Source organism: Anopheles coustani, chromosome 3, assembly GCF_943734705.1.
Source record: "Anopheles coustani chromosome 3, idAnoCousDA_361_x.2, whole genome shotgun sequence".
Taxonomy (NCBI): Eukaryota; Metazoa; Arthropoda; class Insecta; order Diptera; family Culicidae; genus Anopheles; species Anopheles coustani.
The window spans coordinates 70,341,737-70,355,914 of record NC_071288.1 but is presented as its reverse complement, the minus strand read 5'-3'; the positions used below and the strand labels follow the sequence as shown (position 1 = coordinate 70,355,914).

General features: G+C 43.0%; 3 protein-coding genes across 3 annotated transcripts; all 3 read right to left on the bottom strand.

The window, feature by feature from the left end:
* Positions 1-920: 920 nt before the first annotated feature.
* Positions 921-6,890, bottom strand: LOC131271747 (gelsolin-like). The gene is made up of 7 exons (XM_058273270.1): positions 6,772-6,890; positions 4,848-4,922; positions 3,222-3,708; positions 2,933-3,147; positions 1,781-2,860; positions 1,485-1,721; positions 921-1,036 (listed from the first exon to the last, which is right to left on the bottom strand). Exons 1-7 carry the CDS (start codon positions 6,829-6,831, stop codon positions 974-976), a joined length of 2,217 nt encoding a protein of 738 aa, XP_058129253.1. The 5' UTR covers positions 6,832-6,890; the 3' UTR covers positions 921-973.
* Positions 6,891-9,254: 2,364 nt separating this feature from the next.
* Positions 9,255-11,208, bottom strand: LOC131272189 (gelsolin-like). The gene is made up of 3 exons (XM_058273845.1): positions 11,039-11,208; positions 10,357-10,585; positions 9,255-10,268 (listed from the first exon to the last, which is right to left on the bottom strand). The coding sequence occupies exons 2-3, from the start codon at positions 10,582-10,584 to the stop codon at positions 9,330-9,332; spliced, it is 1,167 nt and encodes a 388-aa protein (XP_058129828.1). The 5' UTR covers position 10,585; positions 11,039-11,208; the 3' UTR covers positions 9,255-9,329.
* Positions 11,209-11,706: 498 nt separating this feature from the next.
* Positions 11,707-12,623, bottom strand: LOC131266137 (gelsolin-like). The gene is made up of 2 exons (XM_058268507.1): positions 12,402-12,623; positions 11,707-12,309 (listed from the first exon to the last, which is right to left on the bottom strand). Exons 1-2 carry the CDS (start codon positions 12,621-12,623, stop codon positions 11,707-11,709), a joined length of 825 nt encoding a protein of 274 aa, XP_058124490.1.
* Positions 12,624-14,178: the final 1,555 nt, after the last annotated feature.

Below are 14,178 nucleotides of genomic sequence, written 5' to 3'. Positions count from 1 at the left end.
CATTTCGAATTGTTTACGTTATTTTTATTTTTGCTACACTATTATTGAAATTATTTGTTTGTTAGCAACAATAATTTGAAATGTGAATATCTTTACACAAAACTTAATAACTAATTTATTAAAAAAAATAATTTTAACTTACTCATGTGATTGGAAAGGATTTAATACTGTATTGCTTAATTATGCTTTAAATTCAACTCTTTATTTTGGCAGTAAACTCAGTCAAATAAAAAGATATTAGATTAGATTCGATTTGCGTACATGAATTTGAGCAATTAATCAAAAATACTAACTTTAACACGTTGCGTACCAAGTGTTTTTTTAGTACAATTTTTTAAAATAAAATTTGTTCATACCATTTATTAAACCGACGATTTTTGAAGGCCAAGTAAAACCTTAGCTTACCAAATAGATTATTTTTAATATAACTATAAATTTTATGTTGCATTTTCATTTATGTATGGGTCAAAAACTTTTTAGAACGAGAACTGCTGTCACCCATATTTGGGTGACGCGGTACGGAACGTGTTAATTCGATTACCATATTTTATTGGAATTATCGAATCATGATGAATTTCAAATGTATGGTTTAAATCCCCGAATATACAGATTACAAAGCAATAAAAAACGTCTTTAATCTCCTTTCATGGTTTATTTAAATTCGTTGTTTTCTCTTTTTGCTTTAGTTCGTGATATTTTTCTGTCTTCAAATTATTTCGAGTTTCATCCTTTTTTTTGTTTTGTTTTCATTACTTACCTATAGTTTTACGTTCCATTTTGTTCAATTTTGTATCCTACTTACACGAATTCTTTATCAATGAAACTACCACGCTATAATGTACGAGGAATATAAATGATTTTATTTCGGTAATCGAATGATCGAAAATACCTGTGAACATCGTTCCGAGGTAATATTATTGACACACTAAAAATGATTACAATGGATTGTAGTGGTAGATGGTGATGTATACGTTCATGCAGCATGTTGGTTTGATTCCAAGAACTGCTGTCTGAACGATTCGTATGACATTTGCGACTGTAAGAGAGAGAAAAAATAGCACAATATGGAAATGTTTAATGTTTTTCACTATATAAAAACCTACAGGAGAGAGCTAGGAAAACAGTTCAGTGTAGAAAAAGGAAAAACAAACCATGTACAAAGTGACACTCGGACGGAAGCGTGATAAAAGAAGCGACAAATGTATAAAACCAAAAAAACAATACAGTACGATTAGTGTAGTACGAAATTACGATAGTAAATCAAGGAGAGAGAAATCAAAATGCGCTTTTCAATTGGTAGTGTTAGCTAGTGTTATGTTATAATTTTGTAAATGTTATGCCATAATTTTTTGGAATGTGTTTTCGGTGTCGTTTTTGATTTCCTCCGCACCAGAAGGAAAACCGATTCAAGCAACGGTCATCAAGACACCATAAATAAACCATGCACCAGGGGTTAACGAAGCGCGGCGTTAACGGCGACTAACCTCCCAGAAGCCATCGTCCCAGGATGGGAACAGACGTTTGAAGCTTCTCGGTTCGGCTCCCTGCTTGAGGATCACGATCGGAACCGTGTCCTCCGTGCGCTCGGACGGATCCGTGCGAATGTACTGGCGTGCCATGTCGATGGACTTGCTGCGCTCCTCCTCGGTGGCACCGTTTCCGATCCAGCAGTAGATCTCATCCCCTCCGTCCAGTACCATCACGTCATCTACGTTGAGATCCTGGAAGGAGGAAAGTTCGTTTAGCGAATTGATTGTAATATGACCGCATGCCAACTTACATCCTGCTCGAAGTGAGGGACCTCCTCGACGCGCAGCTTCTTGTTGTACAGAATGCGGCAGTGGAACAGCCGGGCCGACAAGAACGGAGTACCCGGAGGATCGAGCTCACGATCGTACTCATCCTTGCCTCCGAGAGCATCCCAGAATTCGGCCGGTTCCGATTCTTCCTCCACGCCGACAACGTTCGAGTCCGATGCGAGGGCAGCCACCACATTGGCGGCCATATCTTTCTCGAGATCGGACGCACCAACTCCGTGCCAAACGAAGGCCGTCTCCCGCGTCTTCACAATGAACACATCGTCCGATGCAAGCGAACTAGCCTTCGGCGCAAGTTCCTCGGCCCGGACATCGTCGGCACAGGTGCCTCGAACGCGGAACAGCCGCGTACTTTCCTCGGCCGCCTTATCGTAGTCCCCGAGGAAGGTAACCATACGGCCCTTGAACAGCTTCATGAAGTGGCGTGGTTCGTTACCTTGGGCCACACGCACCAAGATTGCCTTGCCGTCCATTTCGTCGTCCATGCGGACGGCGTGTATCGCCGATGCGCCCTTCTCCTGCGTGGAGGATGTCTTACCCTGCCAGAAGTAGACGATGTATCCGCTGCCACCGGCTCGGATCGTGTACTCGTACCGCACCAGGTAGGAATCGCCGGCGTGGAACATACCGTACGCCTCCGGCTCCACCGCGACGAGGTCGACGTTTTGGACGCGCCAGATTTCGATCGTTCCCTGACCATTGTCCGGCATAAAGCCGAGCGCACGGCCACCATTCTTCTTGAACGTATGCAACACCTCGGGGTCGAACTCAGCATCGTCGTCCGTTTCGTCGCCACTGCCCATAGCCGTTTTAATCAGCTGAGCATGCGTCATACCCTTATCGCGCCAGCTAGCGAAGAACTGCTTGAAGTCGGTCGTTTCACCGTCCTCAACCACCCGATGGACGGCCGTGTGAACGGGGTAGCCCTTGTCGGCGATGAACTTCTGTGCCTTTGACATCGCCTGCGAACGCTCTTGGCCGGTGGCACCCTTGCCGATCCACACGTAGATGCTGCCTGCTCCGGTATCGAGGATGTAGCAGTCCTGCTAAAGGAATGAATGTGTGAAATTGAACCCATCGACTATCAGAAGTACAGTGTTCTCCCGTGTACGTACATTGGAGTCCAGCATGGTCTGCTTCAGAGGGCGCTCACCGATGGCAGTGACTTCCATCGATCCACTGGCGTCTGACACGTGGTAGAGTGTGATGGCACTACAATCCGAGCGCTCGTACGCTTCATCACTTTCCGATTCTTCTGCTACAGCATCCGGGGAACCTTCTCCGAGGACGTCGAAGAACTCCTGCTGCTCCGAGGAGCTTGCAAATTCATCTACAAAGTTACAGCGAATAGTTTGATGTTATTTAGAATTAAATTAGCTCACAGAGACACGACAGCAATCATACCCAAAATGTGTACACGAGCCCGTCCCGCATGATCCTGATCGCGGATCTGTCCCGCCGCACTGATGGCCTTTATCTTCTCGACCCGCTTTGCGCCACTTCCAACGTACACGTAGATATCGTGGCCACCGTCCAGTATGAAGCAGTCACCCTTGTTCATCGAGCTGACCGTCAGAGGTACCTGGCGCACACGCACGTTCTTGGCACCCTTCACCTGGAACAGGCGCTTCTCGCCGGCCGCGTTCGTTTCGACCTCGTTGAAACCACTCTTGACGCCGCCGGCCGCATAGCGCACGCCTCCCGGGAAGTAGCTCAGGAACAGCGAACTCTCGTGGTCCTGTACCTCGCGGTGCTGCACCGGGGCACCGTTGTGGCGATCGTCGATCTGCACGGTCAGGATCGCGGCCGATCCAGCCTCATCCTGGGTAGTTTCCAGCCCGAGCCAGAAGTGTACATCCCACGAGAGGACTCCACTCTTGGACGCTTTAGTCTGGGGACGTTAAAAGGATAGTGTTGATCATTTAGGTTTTTAAAGAACATGATCTTGGATATATAAAATGCATGTACAATAATGCCTAGGATTAGTCGTAGTCTGCTGTTCTAGTCTAATAAACTAGGTAATCTTAACCAATCTGACTTCTAAGAGTCCTTTAAAAAGGTGTTTAAAACTAGTACTTAAGGAATGAAAGTTCTGGTTTTTGACAAAGTGTTGATAATCCATTGTTTTACATAAAAAATGGTTTTTAATAAAATTATCAATTTTTCACAGTGTTTCCAGCAAACACCTTTACAATTTAGTGGTGCGAAAAGTTTAAAACACTTTCTATTGAATGTCTTGTTCAGTGTACTTTAGAAAAAAAAGCGTAGTCGTTCATTTGATAGATAACGAGTAGCGAACATTGGGGCAAGATACATCGTTGGGGTTGAATGCCCTCACAGTTTTTATGATAAATAATGGAATTTTAAAATATATTTATGAGCTAATGAAAATTATTCATCAGCTTTAAAAAGTGTTGAAATGAGATATATTAGTTAAGACAACTTGATAAATCTTGCATTCCGGTTGTGTAACTAAAAACAGAAACACGCTCTGCATTAGTATAAATATTAGGCAAAACATTCGAGCTATCCGAACTTATCACTTTTGTTTCTATTTATACTGTATACACGAATAACAAATGATTCATTTTCGCAAACTTATATTGACTCATAGGCAGGAAACTGTTGCAAAATTTGTAGCAAAAGGAATTTTCATTTGGTGATTGAAACAAATTTAGCTAAATTTTGTTTAAAAGAGTTCAACTCGTTATGGGAATATAAAAAAAGTTCAAAAAACATCGAATCGCGATGAATTGTTCTAATTAAATAACTGTTGACGTGATTTCTTCTGCCATATGGTTTGGAGCATTTGGGCTTAGAATGTTAAATGACGCATTGTAAAGAGTGTATTTCCAATCTTTGCTTTCTATTAATGTTTTTTTTGTTATGTTTTGGGAATGAAATAGAGGTCAGGATTAATTTGTGCAAATTTGGGGTAATGTCCGTCAAAGGACTGTAAGAAATTGATATTTTTCGCTAATGCGGTGTATAATGCCTCATTCTACCTTACTTGTTAACAAGCATACTTACATTCAGTACGATGTACGAGTCACCAGTGTAGAATTTTCCATACTCCTTCACTGGCACCGGAACGGGCTCGAAGTTCTGAAACGATATAATTTGATGAGTCGCGCAGTGTATGCGTGCTACGCATGTACGGAATGACTCAATGTCATAACGCAACAGAAAGCTATAAAAATTCAAAGAAATATGCGGTAGTGATTTCCGAAACCGAAAACTGTTTTTCCCACTCAGTTAAAACTACCGTTTCGCGGACTAGCGGACCGTAACGGTTGGCGTTCGTCTCGGAGTGTCGTTTTTTCCCATGACTCACACCCAAGGTCGGATGCATTGGATCGTACGATGATAGTTGGTTGCCCTATCTAACTCCAAGCCCCCATAGAAGATCATTTTATACAGTCTTTACATTGAGTCAGCGCGTTGCGTTTTAACCCACCATCCCAAGAGAGGGTTGCTGGATCAGGCCGTGCTCGTTAGCGACTATCTGAACGTTCCACGAAGTTTGTGTTATTAAGCGGACATTTTTCCCCCATTGCCGCAAATACAGAATTTAAATGGAATGCCGCGAGTAAACAGATGGTTGTGCAAAAAAAGGCACGTTTATTGCATACATATTTACTCCCCCGAATTTCTAAAGTTTACATTAAGGTCGGTTTCGGCTGGTTAAAAACACACCACGACCTCGGCTTCGTATTTTGGGGGGTTTTTGCTCGATTAAAGATCGTCAAATTGCGCACATTGACTTGCATTAGCGTTTGTTTTTTTCCGACCGAGTGAGTACTACAAACATACAATTGATTCGATATGGTGGTTCTTATCTTATCTCATGACTCTTTGGGGACGCTGTATGAGTAGGCTGGCGTTTCAGGGACCGTTTGCTGATTAATGCCAGCTATTGGTGAACAACGTGCACAGGGTTCTCTGTTAGGTCATTTTAATTGGCGAAGCAAAAAAAAAAGAAGAAACAGTTGAAAAAAGGCAATAAGTTTCGGTACTTCTTCAAAGTGTGATTTATTTTCCCTCCCGCGAGTTAATTTAAAGTCAACGAAAACGCCGACATAAACATTCCGTTGGTTTAGCAAAACATCTGGCTTCGAGACGGTTTGGTTCCAGGGAAGCGCAAGATGGATGGGGTTTCTATTTTTGAACCTGAACGCTGAACTGTCTGATTTTGAACGCCCGAGGGAAACCATTTAGCAGCATTGTATTAACATTCGATGGTTCTATATTGTTCGAATGGTTTAGTCACGTAGTGATAATTATAACCGAAACACGAACAAATGCAATCGATAACATCGTGCTGCCTTTATGAGACAGTATTATTTACACCTTTGGTTGGATTAGATAAAGTGCGGTCTGGAACTGGTCCATTAGGGAGCGACTGTATCGGCCTATCAAAACCGGTATATCGGTGTTGGGTGTTCAAACTGCGTTGATTTTTATAATGTTCAACTATAGCTACCACTGTAGCTTAGCATTAATCTATCCACCTCGTAATAGTCACATGAACAAATGGCCACACCGAGACGCAGGCCATTAAAACTGGCAGCGTCAAGCAGGCGCGTCAAGTCTCTTGGGAGTTTCTTTTTTTCCCGGCGTGGCCTCCGCATATACAGATCTATATAGCATCCAGCGGACCATAACGAGCGTACGGAAATCGATTTTTAGTCTCGAAAAAAATTATATAAAAATCACTCAACCACACACACCAAGCTACGAAGTTCTTCAAATTGCACAATCATACCACCAGCACGTCACAAACATTGGTTAGGCCAAAAGGGTTACCAAAAAGCAATCCGACAATTTTTTGGCTTGCATCTCCATTGTCTTCCGTAGGTTGAAACCTGTTTTCTCACGAAGGTGGAATCTTCCTTTTGGTTCACTGCGTTTCACCCAACGACGCGAAATTTAGCTTCTTCACTGCGATATTCACCTCAATCCGCCACAACTCCAGGCCCTTGCTGGTGCCGGCATTGTCGAACGCTGGATGCATGGTTGTTGCTTTCTTAGGCACTTTCGAAACCGACGGTTACGCTGGGTTTAAGGCTGTACGCACTGTACTTGTTCCCCGTGTTATCGCTAAGGCCACTTGAATGACGCCGCAAAACTAAGCGTCACTGCGTTGGTGTTGTCCCACGGAACGGCTTCCCGAAGGCACTGTTAATGGCATCCGCAGCACGCGACCTCTAACGCGGAACTGTAACGCTCGAACCGTTGGTGGCCGGCATTTGTAGCGACTGTTTATCTGTCGTCGTTGAACCGCCTCGCCGTCGGTGGAGGCCGGCTTCGCTCCCGGTAGAGCAGCGGGACGGAATCTCGCGTGTCTCGCGGCCCGCAGTTTTTCGGGGGGTAACACGTAAAAACAGAGAGTCTCATTGAGCTTGAACTTGGTTCCGTTGGGGGGGCCCAAGTCGGACACGTGGGCGCTGGGAGGGCTGGAGAAACGGGTTGAGGTGGATGCGGCACATAACCGAGTCTTGCATCACAACTGCGAGCGAGAGAACGGGGGGAGTTTCGAAGCCAAGAGAGTTGAAGATGAGTCATGGTTGATGGAGAGAAAAATTCACACCATTATTTACAGTGATGGGCGGAAAAGATGCCAGATCCACTTGTAGTGTTATTTTTAATGTTTTGTTTAGTTTAAGATATCTAAAAATTTGCTCCTCTTTTGTTATGCCCTTAGGGAAGCATAATATTTAAAATGTTATTATTTTATCTTTCTTTGCACAGTAGTACTTTGTACTAGAACTAAATAATGAAATGAAACCGATTTAAAATATTGCTCACATTAAATACAATAATGTCATACATTACAACGGAGAATAAAGATTTAAACAATTTCCAGTGAAAAAAGCTCCAATATTCGTAATAACAATTTTTTGTACTTTAGAATTATATTTACTCATCAATCGGCCTAAAATATATATATTTAACTACGATGTCGAGCAGTAAACGTTGTTGTTAGAACAATGTCTAAAATTTCAAGCCTGAAACTCAAAATAGTTTGTCGAAATAATATGAAATAAATCTCGGTACGGGAGACGATCACGTGCCTCAATAAATAAACGATAACCATGCCATATGGAAACAGCTGTAATCTGTTTTCCTTGTATGGAATCGATAAACAAGAAACAACAATCGATTTAAACCAAACCACGCCGTAGATAAGCGACATATCATTATACTAATAGAACTATGATAACGGGCGATAATTCAAACTGAGTTCCACGAATAAAACATAATTTCATGTACAGTTCCAAATTTTAATGAAATTTCGGTATACAAGGAGAAACAGACTCAGAAATCAATCAGAGTTCTATGTTACTATTAGTAAGGGTATGGAACCCAATCGGAAAAAATGGTATTTTGAAATTTAATTTTGTTCATTTTCATTTTGTTTCTGAAATCCAAACGTAAATTTAAGAAAACAATTTGCGTTACCGCGAATACAAAGTGATTTTATTTCTTTTACTCAAGCGTTGTTTTCCTTTTTCTCACTCTTTTTTCTTTTTCTGCCTTGGTCACAATCTAAACTAAACTATATGTTTTTAACTTTCATATTGTTTGTTTCAGAAACGAAACTAAGGGCTCAATATCCGCCTTTCAGTGATGAAATATACCAAATCTGCAGCATACACACAAAAAAAGCCGTTGATGATTTACATTAAAAATTTCTGTTTTGTTCAAATTGTTAACCGCTGATTTTGGAAACTGTTATTTCGTCTTTATCCCTATATGAAATATAACATATTTGTAGTAAATATTACATTTAAAATGAAAAAAGAATGATGAGTACACTGGATGAAAAAAACACGTGGAATTTGAGTTACAAAGGCGTCGATGTAAGCAACAACCGTTTATTCATGTTGATGATTGTGATAAGAGACTTATAAAATCAATTGAAGACTTATTTCTCGTAATGCCACCTGGAACTTTAAGGTCTTTATAGGGCACTTCTAATAGACTGCAGGGCATTTTTAAATAGGTGCCAATACAGCTCGCCGGTAGGCATACAGGTTCAATTAAATTATGACATTTCCTTGGCTTGGGGCAATGTACAACAACCTAATGAGATGATAATTGAACCATTTACGGAATATTTTGCCAGCATCGTGCACCGGATGTGGCGTATCGTTTAATTAAAGCATAACAAACAACAGCCCATGCAGTTTGTATCAACTAAGTTATGCGGCTTTGAAAAATTGAAGGTTTTCACTACCCTTTTTTGTGTTTGTTATTTTCTATAATAGTATAAATATTTTATATTGTTTTAGTGATGTTGAATTTTATTTAGCTTTCGAAAGTAATATAAACCCCATTGGTTTTCTAGCAAAATATAAACGAAGAAAAAGATCAGGATCAATAGAAAAGGATTGTGTCCTTATGTTAGGTGACGCGGGAAGAAAACAAATCGTGTTAAACTTTGAATCAACAATTTTACATTTATTGTTCATGTCATTTTTAGTGTTAACATTTTAAATCTTGAAGATCTTACACCAAGCGCGACTGGGTCGATCCAGGGTTGCGCCAGGTTTGGAAGAAGTGCTTGAACGGAGCCGTCTCGCCGTTCTGGACCAACCGTTCGACTGGAGTCCAGGCCGGATACTTCTTCGAGCCGATGAACTCCTGTGCCTTAACGAACGCTTGAGTTTTCTCCTGCTGCGTGGATCCTTTGCCGATCCACACGTAGAGACCGCTACCAGTGTCCAGAATGTACGAATCCTCCGGCTTGAGCGATTCCTGCTTCAGCGGTTTCTCGTTGATCGGTTCCACGGCCAGCTTTCCCTTCGCGTCCGTCACCCGGTAGAGCGTCACACGGGCAGCATCTGTCTTCTCGAAGGCAGCATCGGCCGGAGCGGTCGATTGATCGGGCACCAGCGATGGCGATCCGGATCCGAGCACGGTGAAAAAGTTCTCCTGATCGGTGAGCGTGGAAAACTCATCGATAATGTGCACCTTCGAGCGACCGGCATGATCCTGATCGCGCACTTCGTTAGCGAAGTTGATCGCCTTCAGCTTCTCAACACGGCCCGCCGTCGGGCCGACGTACACGTAGATCTCGCGGCCCGCATCGAGAATGAAGCAGTCGCCCTTGTTCATGGCCGACACAGCCAGCTCCACCTGGCGGACGCGGATGTTCTTCGTACCCTTGATCTGGAACAGGCGTTTCGCGCCCGGATCGTTGGTGGTGACGTGCTTGAAGCCGGTGGCGACGCCACCCTCCAGATAGCGCACCGTTCCCTTGAAGTAGCTGACGAAGAGGTCCGACTCGGCACCTTCGACTTCGCGGTGCTGCACCGGCACTCCGTTCAGCAAATCGTCCAGCTGGACAGCGTAGATCGCCGCCGAACCGGCCTCATCCTGAGTAGTTTTCGTACCCAACCAGAAGTGAATATCGTACGACTTTACTTTGTTCTTGTCCTCCTTGGTCTGGTGATTTAAAACCATAATACAAAAACAGAATTATTTCTTCTTCCAGTTAATAGTTAAAGCCTCTTTGACATCGTTTAATACTCACGTTCAGCACCACGTACGAGTCACCGTTGTAGAACTCTCCATGTTTCGGCTTCGGCACGGCTACGGGTTGAAAGTTCTCGATACGCCACACCTCAACACCGACCGTTTTTCCCGCATCTTTGAACGCCGGAATGTTCAACTTCTTTCCCGGGCCACTGGCCGTCGTCGCAGCCAGACTGACGGCGACCAAAGCCGACAGCACCAACGAGCTGATCAACCAGCGAGACATTCTACAAACGAAAGCAGACGAGAGTTATTTTGCTGATCGTCTGATCTTATTGGGTTTTTATATTTGTTTGTCGAATCGTATGCAGCACTGCAGGAGATAGTTTTTCAAGAAGCGACCGTGGATTTTGTTACACGTTTCTCAAGCGGCATCGCACGGTGTCATCGATGTCACGGTTATCAGTTGGGCCTCAGCACAGGCCGTTGATTTACTTCGTCGATGACCTTTCTAGCCCTCTAGCGAAGATAGGCGAACCAATGTGCGACCGTGACCGAGTCGGTGCGCTCAAGGTTGAATGTGTAAAAGTTTATTTTTCTACATAAACTTGATCGTAAATTTCGGAATCGAAATAAGGATGTATTTCACGCTTTGCTACAACACAACCGACACCGTGTTTGCACTTCCCAACAATCACTCTTTCGTTTCCCATATCGTACAACCGGTCGGTTATTCTTACCTGTTATAGTTTAGGAGCAAACTTCACCGATGTGTACCGTCCAGTAGCGACTCCGTGAACGTTCTGCCGGTTCGATGGAGACGATCGTTTATATTCATCTATCTTCTCCGTTGGCGCTTTGTGGTGGAACCAACACATCGATCAATGCCGGACGATGCGGCCAGCGTCTCGCGATCGTAGGAAAAAAACATCAAAGATTACGCTCCTTACGTAGCAAATCCTACAGATCTTCTTACCGCCGACCGAACGCGTGCATCAGTCATCGCTATTGACGGCCGCAATTCACACAAAGTGAACACTTACACTCCGGAGCGGACCGGACAGCGGATCATGTGTGATCGTGAGAAGTACATTCAATTGCGCACTCGTTGGGGCTTTGCTAGTGACAACCCGATCTACTAAAATGCAGGGCTTCGCAATCTTTACTTATTGATAATAATCAATGTTTTTATTCAACATAGACATGCAGATAAATGATAAAATTGAAAAAGTTGTTTAAGTATTATTTGTAGCAATGTTTCGTAATGGGGTAAATATTTATTAAAATGTAGTAATTTCGCGTTAGCTTAGAGGATTCATGAGTCGATATGATATTTTAAACAATACCGTTTGGTACTAAAAGATCTTTGTTATTATCTAGTGGTAACATAAAATCAAGAACACGATTATTACAAATGTATTCCGGCATCTGCTGAAGCGGTTGATTGGTCGGGCACCAGCGACGGCGATCCCGATCCGAGCACGGTAAAAAAGTTCTCCTGATCGGTGAGCGTGGAAAACTCATCGAGAATGTGCACCTTCGAGCGACCGGTATGATCCTGATCGCGCACTTGGTTAGCGAAGATGATCGCCTTCAGCTTCTCCACACAGCTCGCCGTCGGTCCAACGTACATGTAGATCTCACGGTCCGCTTCGAGAATGAAACAGTCGCCCTTGTTCATGGCCGACACAGCCAGCTCCATCTGGCGGACGCGAATGTTCTTCGTACCCTTGATCTGGAACAGGCGCTTCGCACCCGGATCGTTGGTGGTGACGTGCTTGAAGCCGCTGGCGACGCTTCCCTCCAGATAGCGAACAGTTCCCTTGAAGTAGCTAAAGAAAAGATCCGACTCGGCATCTTCAACTTCGCGGTGCTGCACCGGCACTCCGTTCAGCATATTGCCCAGCTTGTCGGCGAAGTACTGCGCCGTGAAGGCCTCATCCTCAGTAGTCTTCGTGCCCAACCAGAAGTGAATATCGTAAGACTTTACTTTGTTCTTGCCCTCCTTGGTCTGATGATTCAAAACAAAAATTAAAAAAAAATCAAAATTATTTATTATATCAGTTTCCAAAGAAAGCTTTTTCTACATCGTTCAATACTCACGTTCATCACCACGTAACAGTCGCCGTTGTAAAACTCTCCATGTTTTGGCTTCGGCACGGTTACGGGTTGAAAGTTTTCGATACGCCACACCTCAACACCGACCGTTTTTCCGGCATCTTTGAACGCCGCTTTGATGCTTCCAGGTTCAATGAATATCGATGTAGCCAGGCTGACGGCGACCAAAGTCGACAGCACCGACGAGATGATCAACCAGCGAGACATTCTACAAATGAAAGCGGACGTTGGTTATGCTGATCGTCCGTTCTTATAGGGATTTTATATTGGTGTTTCAAATTGGATGCAGCCGAGTCGGAGATAGTTTTTCAGTGGATTTTGTTATGTGTTTCTCAAGCGGCAACACGGTGTCATTGATGTCACGGCCTGTGATCAGTGTGCCTCAGCACAGGCCGTTGATTTACTTCGTCGATGGCCTCGCCAGCCTTCTAGCAAAGATAGGCGAACCAATGTGCGACCGTGACCGAGTTGGTGCCCTCAAGGTTGGATGTGTAAAAGTTTATTTTTCTACATTAACTGGGTCAAAATAAGGATGTATTTCACGCTTTGTTACAACACAACGGATACAGTGCTTGCAATTCCGAACATTTTTTTTTTAATTTCCCACAACGTACAATCATTCAGTTATTCTTACGATTTAATAAACGATAATAAAACGACACTGTTTTATACAAAACATGTATTGTTGTCGTTTAATACAAAAATGTCAAAATGTCAAAAAATATTTATGTTTAATTAGGAACAAGATGCAGCTTTTATCCAGTGATATACTAAAACCAAGAAAACATTTGTTGCAAATGTAGCACAAAAAAAGAAATGTGTGAAAGAGTGTTTTATGTGATCAGTTCAATTTGATATTTTAAGAAATGATATCGAACAATGAATGTTATTGTTTTGCACTTATTATTCAAAACATGCATGATAATGCACTGCGAAATTTAGTACAGTTTTTGAGTTGAGTTGAGCATTCACTTTGTTATAGTGTGTGAAATTCCAAGCTGATGAATTTCATTTTATGTTTTGAATTATCAGACTCCGGCGTAAAGTATTTTTGCTTTACTCATTCTTTATACAGCCTTGCCGAATACTGATTGAATCGTTTGTACAAAAATATAAAAATCAAGTACGATACTTTCCATGTGGACATATGTTTTTCGTGCATGATTATTGTGGTGAGGAATCAAACGAGTAGTTTTAATCGTGTGCAAATGCAAAGCTATGGTGCAGATGATTTACTGTAGTATTCGCCGAATTGTTTACTGCTTTCTACCAAACAGGGAAATCCACATGGGAAGCCGTTGAACGCCACCGTCAGACGAACAAACAAATCGATCGAGTTCCAACCGGTCAAAACATAAAACAAACGGCTGATGGAGCAGCTGCTTTTGCTTATCGCTTAACGTGCCTTTGATTTACTTGTGTTTGATGACGGCTTTGGACTTTCATAGTACGTAAGCAGCATTCCTTTTGCATGAGCACAGTTTTGGTCGTGCAATTTAAACATAAAACATTATTTGAAAAGTATCCCAGCACGTGTTATTACATCGACCGCATGAAACCGTATCCTTTCTTAACACTGCGCATGATCCTGGTTGAAATGTTTCATCCCCACCAAAAGAAAACGTCCATCCCCACCCAAAACCGCGCAACAAGGACATTTTCCTCAACCGGTTATCGAGGGGAAAAACTTAACGAAACAGAATTTCCCTCACAATCCTGCCGTGTGAAAGGATTTTTCTCACCGCTCACAATAAAAAAAAAC

What these genes read in the sequence shown, in the direction of transcription:
- LOC131272189 (XM_058273845.1), bottom strand. Translation starts at nt 10,584, where the DNA reads ATGTCTCGCTGGTTGATCAGCTCGTTGGTGCTGTCGGCTTTGGTCGCC. An exon ending in ACTCGTACGTGGTGCTGAAC is followed by an intron (nt 10,269 to 10,356) that starts GTGAGTATTAAA and finishes TTAAATCACCAG; the next exon opens with ACCAAGGAGGACAAGAACAA.
- LOC131271747 (XM_058273270.1), bottom strand. Translation starts at nt 6,831, where the DNA reads ATGCATCCAGCGTTCGACAATGCCGGCACCAGCAAGGGCCTGGAGTTG. An exon ending in TGGAGTTGTGGCGGATTGAG is followed by an intron (nt 4,923 to 6,771) that starts GTGAATATCGCA and finishes ATATCGTTTCAG; the next exon opens with AACTTCGAGCCCGTTCCGGT. An exon ending in GGGACGATGGCTTCTGGGAG is followed by an intron (nt 1,037 to 1,484) that starts GTTAGTCGCCGT and finishes TCTCTCTTACAG; the next exon opens with TCGCAAATGTCATACGAATC.
- LOC131266137 (XM_058268507.1), bottom strand. Translation starts at nt 12,623, where the DNA reads ATGTCTCGCTGGTTGATCATCTCGTCGGTGCTGTCGACTTTGGTCGCC. An exon ending in ACTGTTACGTGGTGATGAAC is followed by an intron (nt 12,310 to 12,401) that starts GTGAGTATTGAA and finishes TTGAATCATCAG; the next exon opens with ACCAAGGAGGGCAAGAACAA.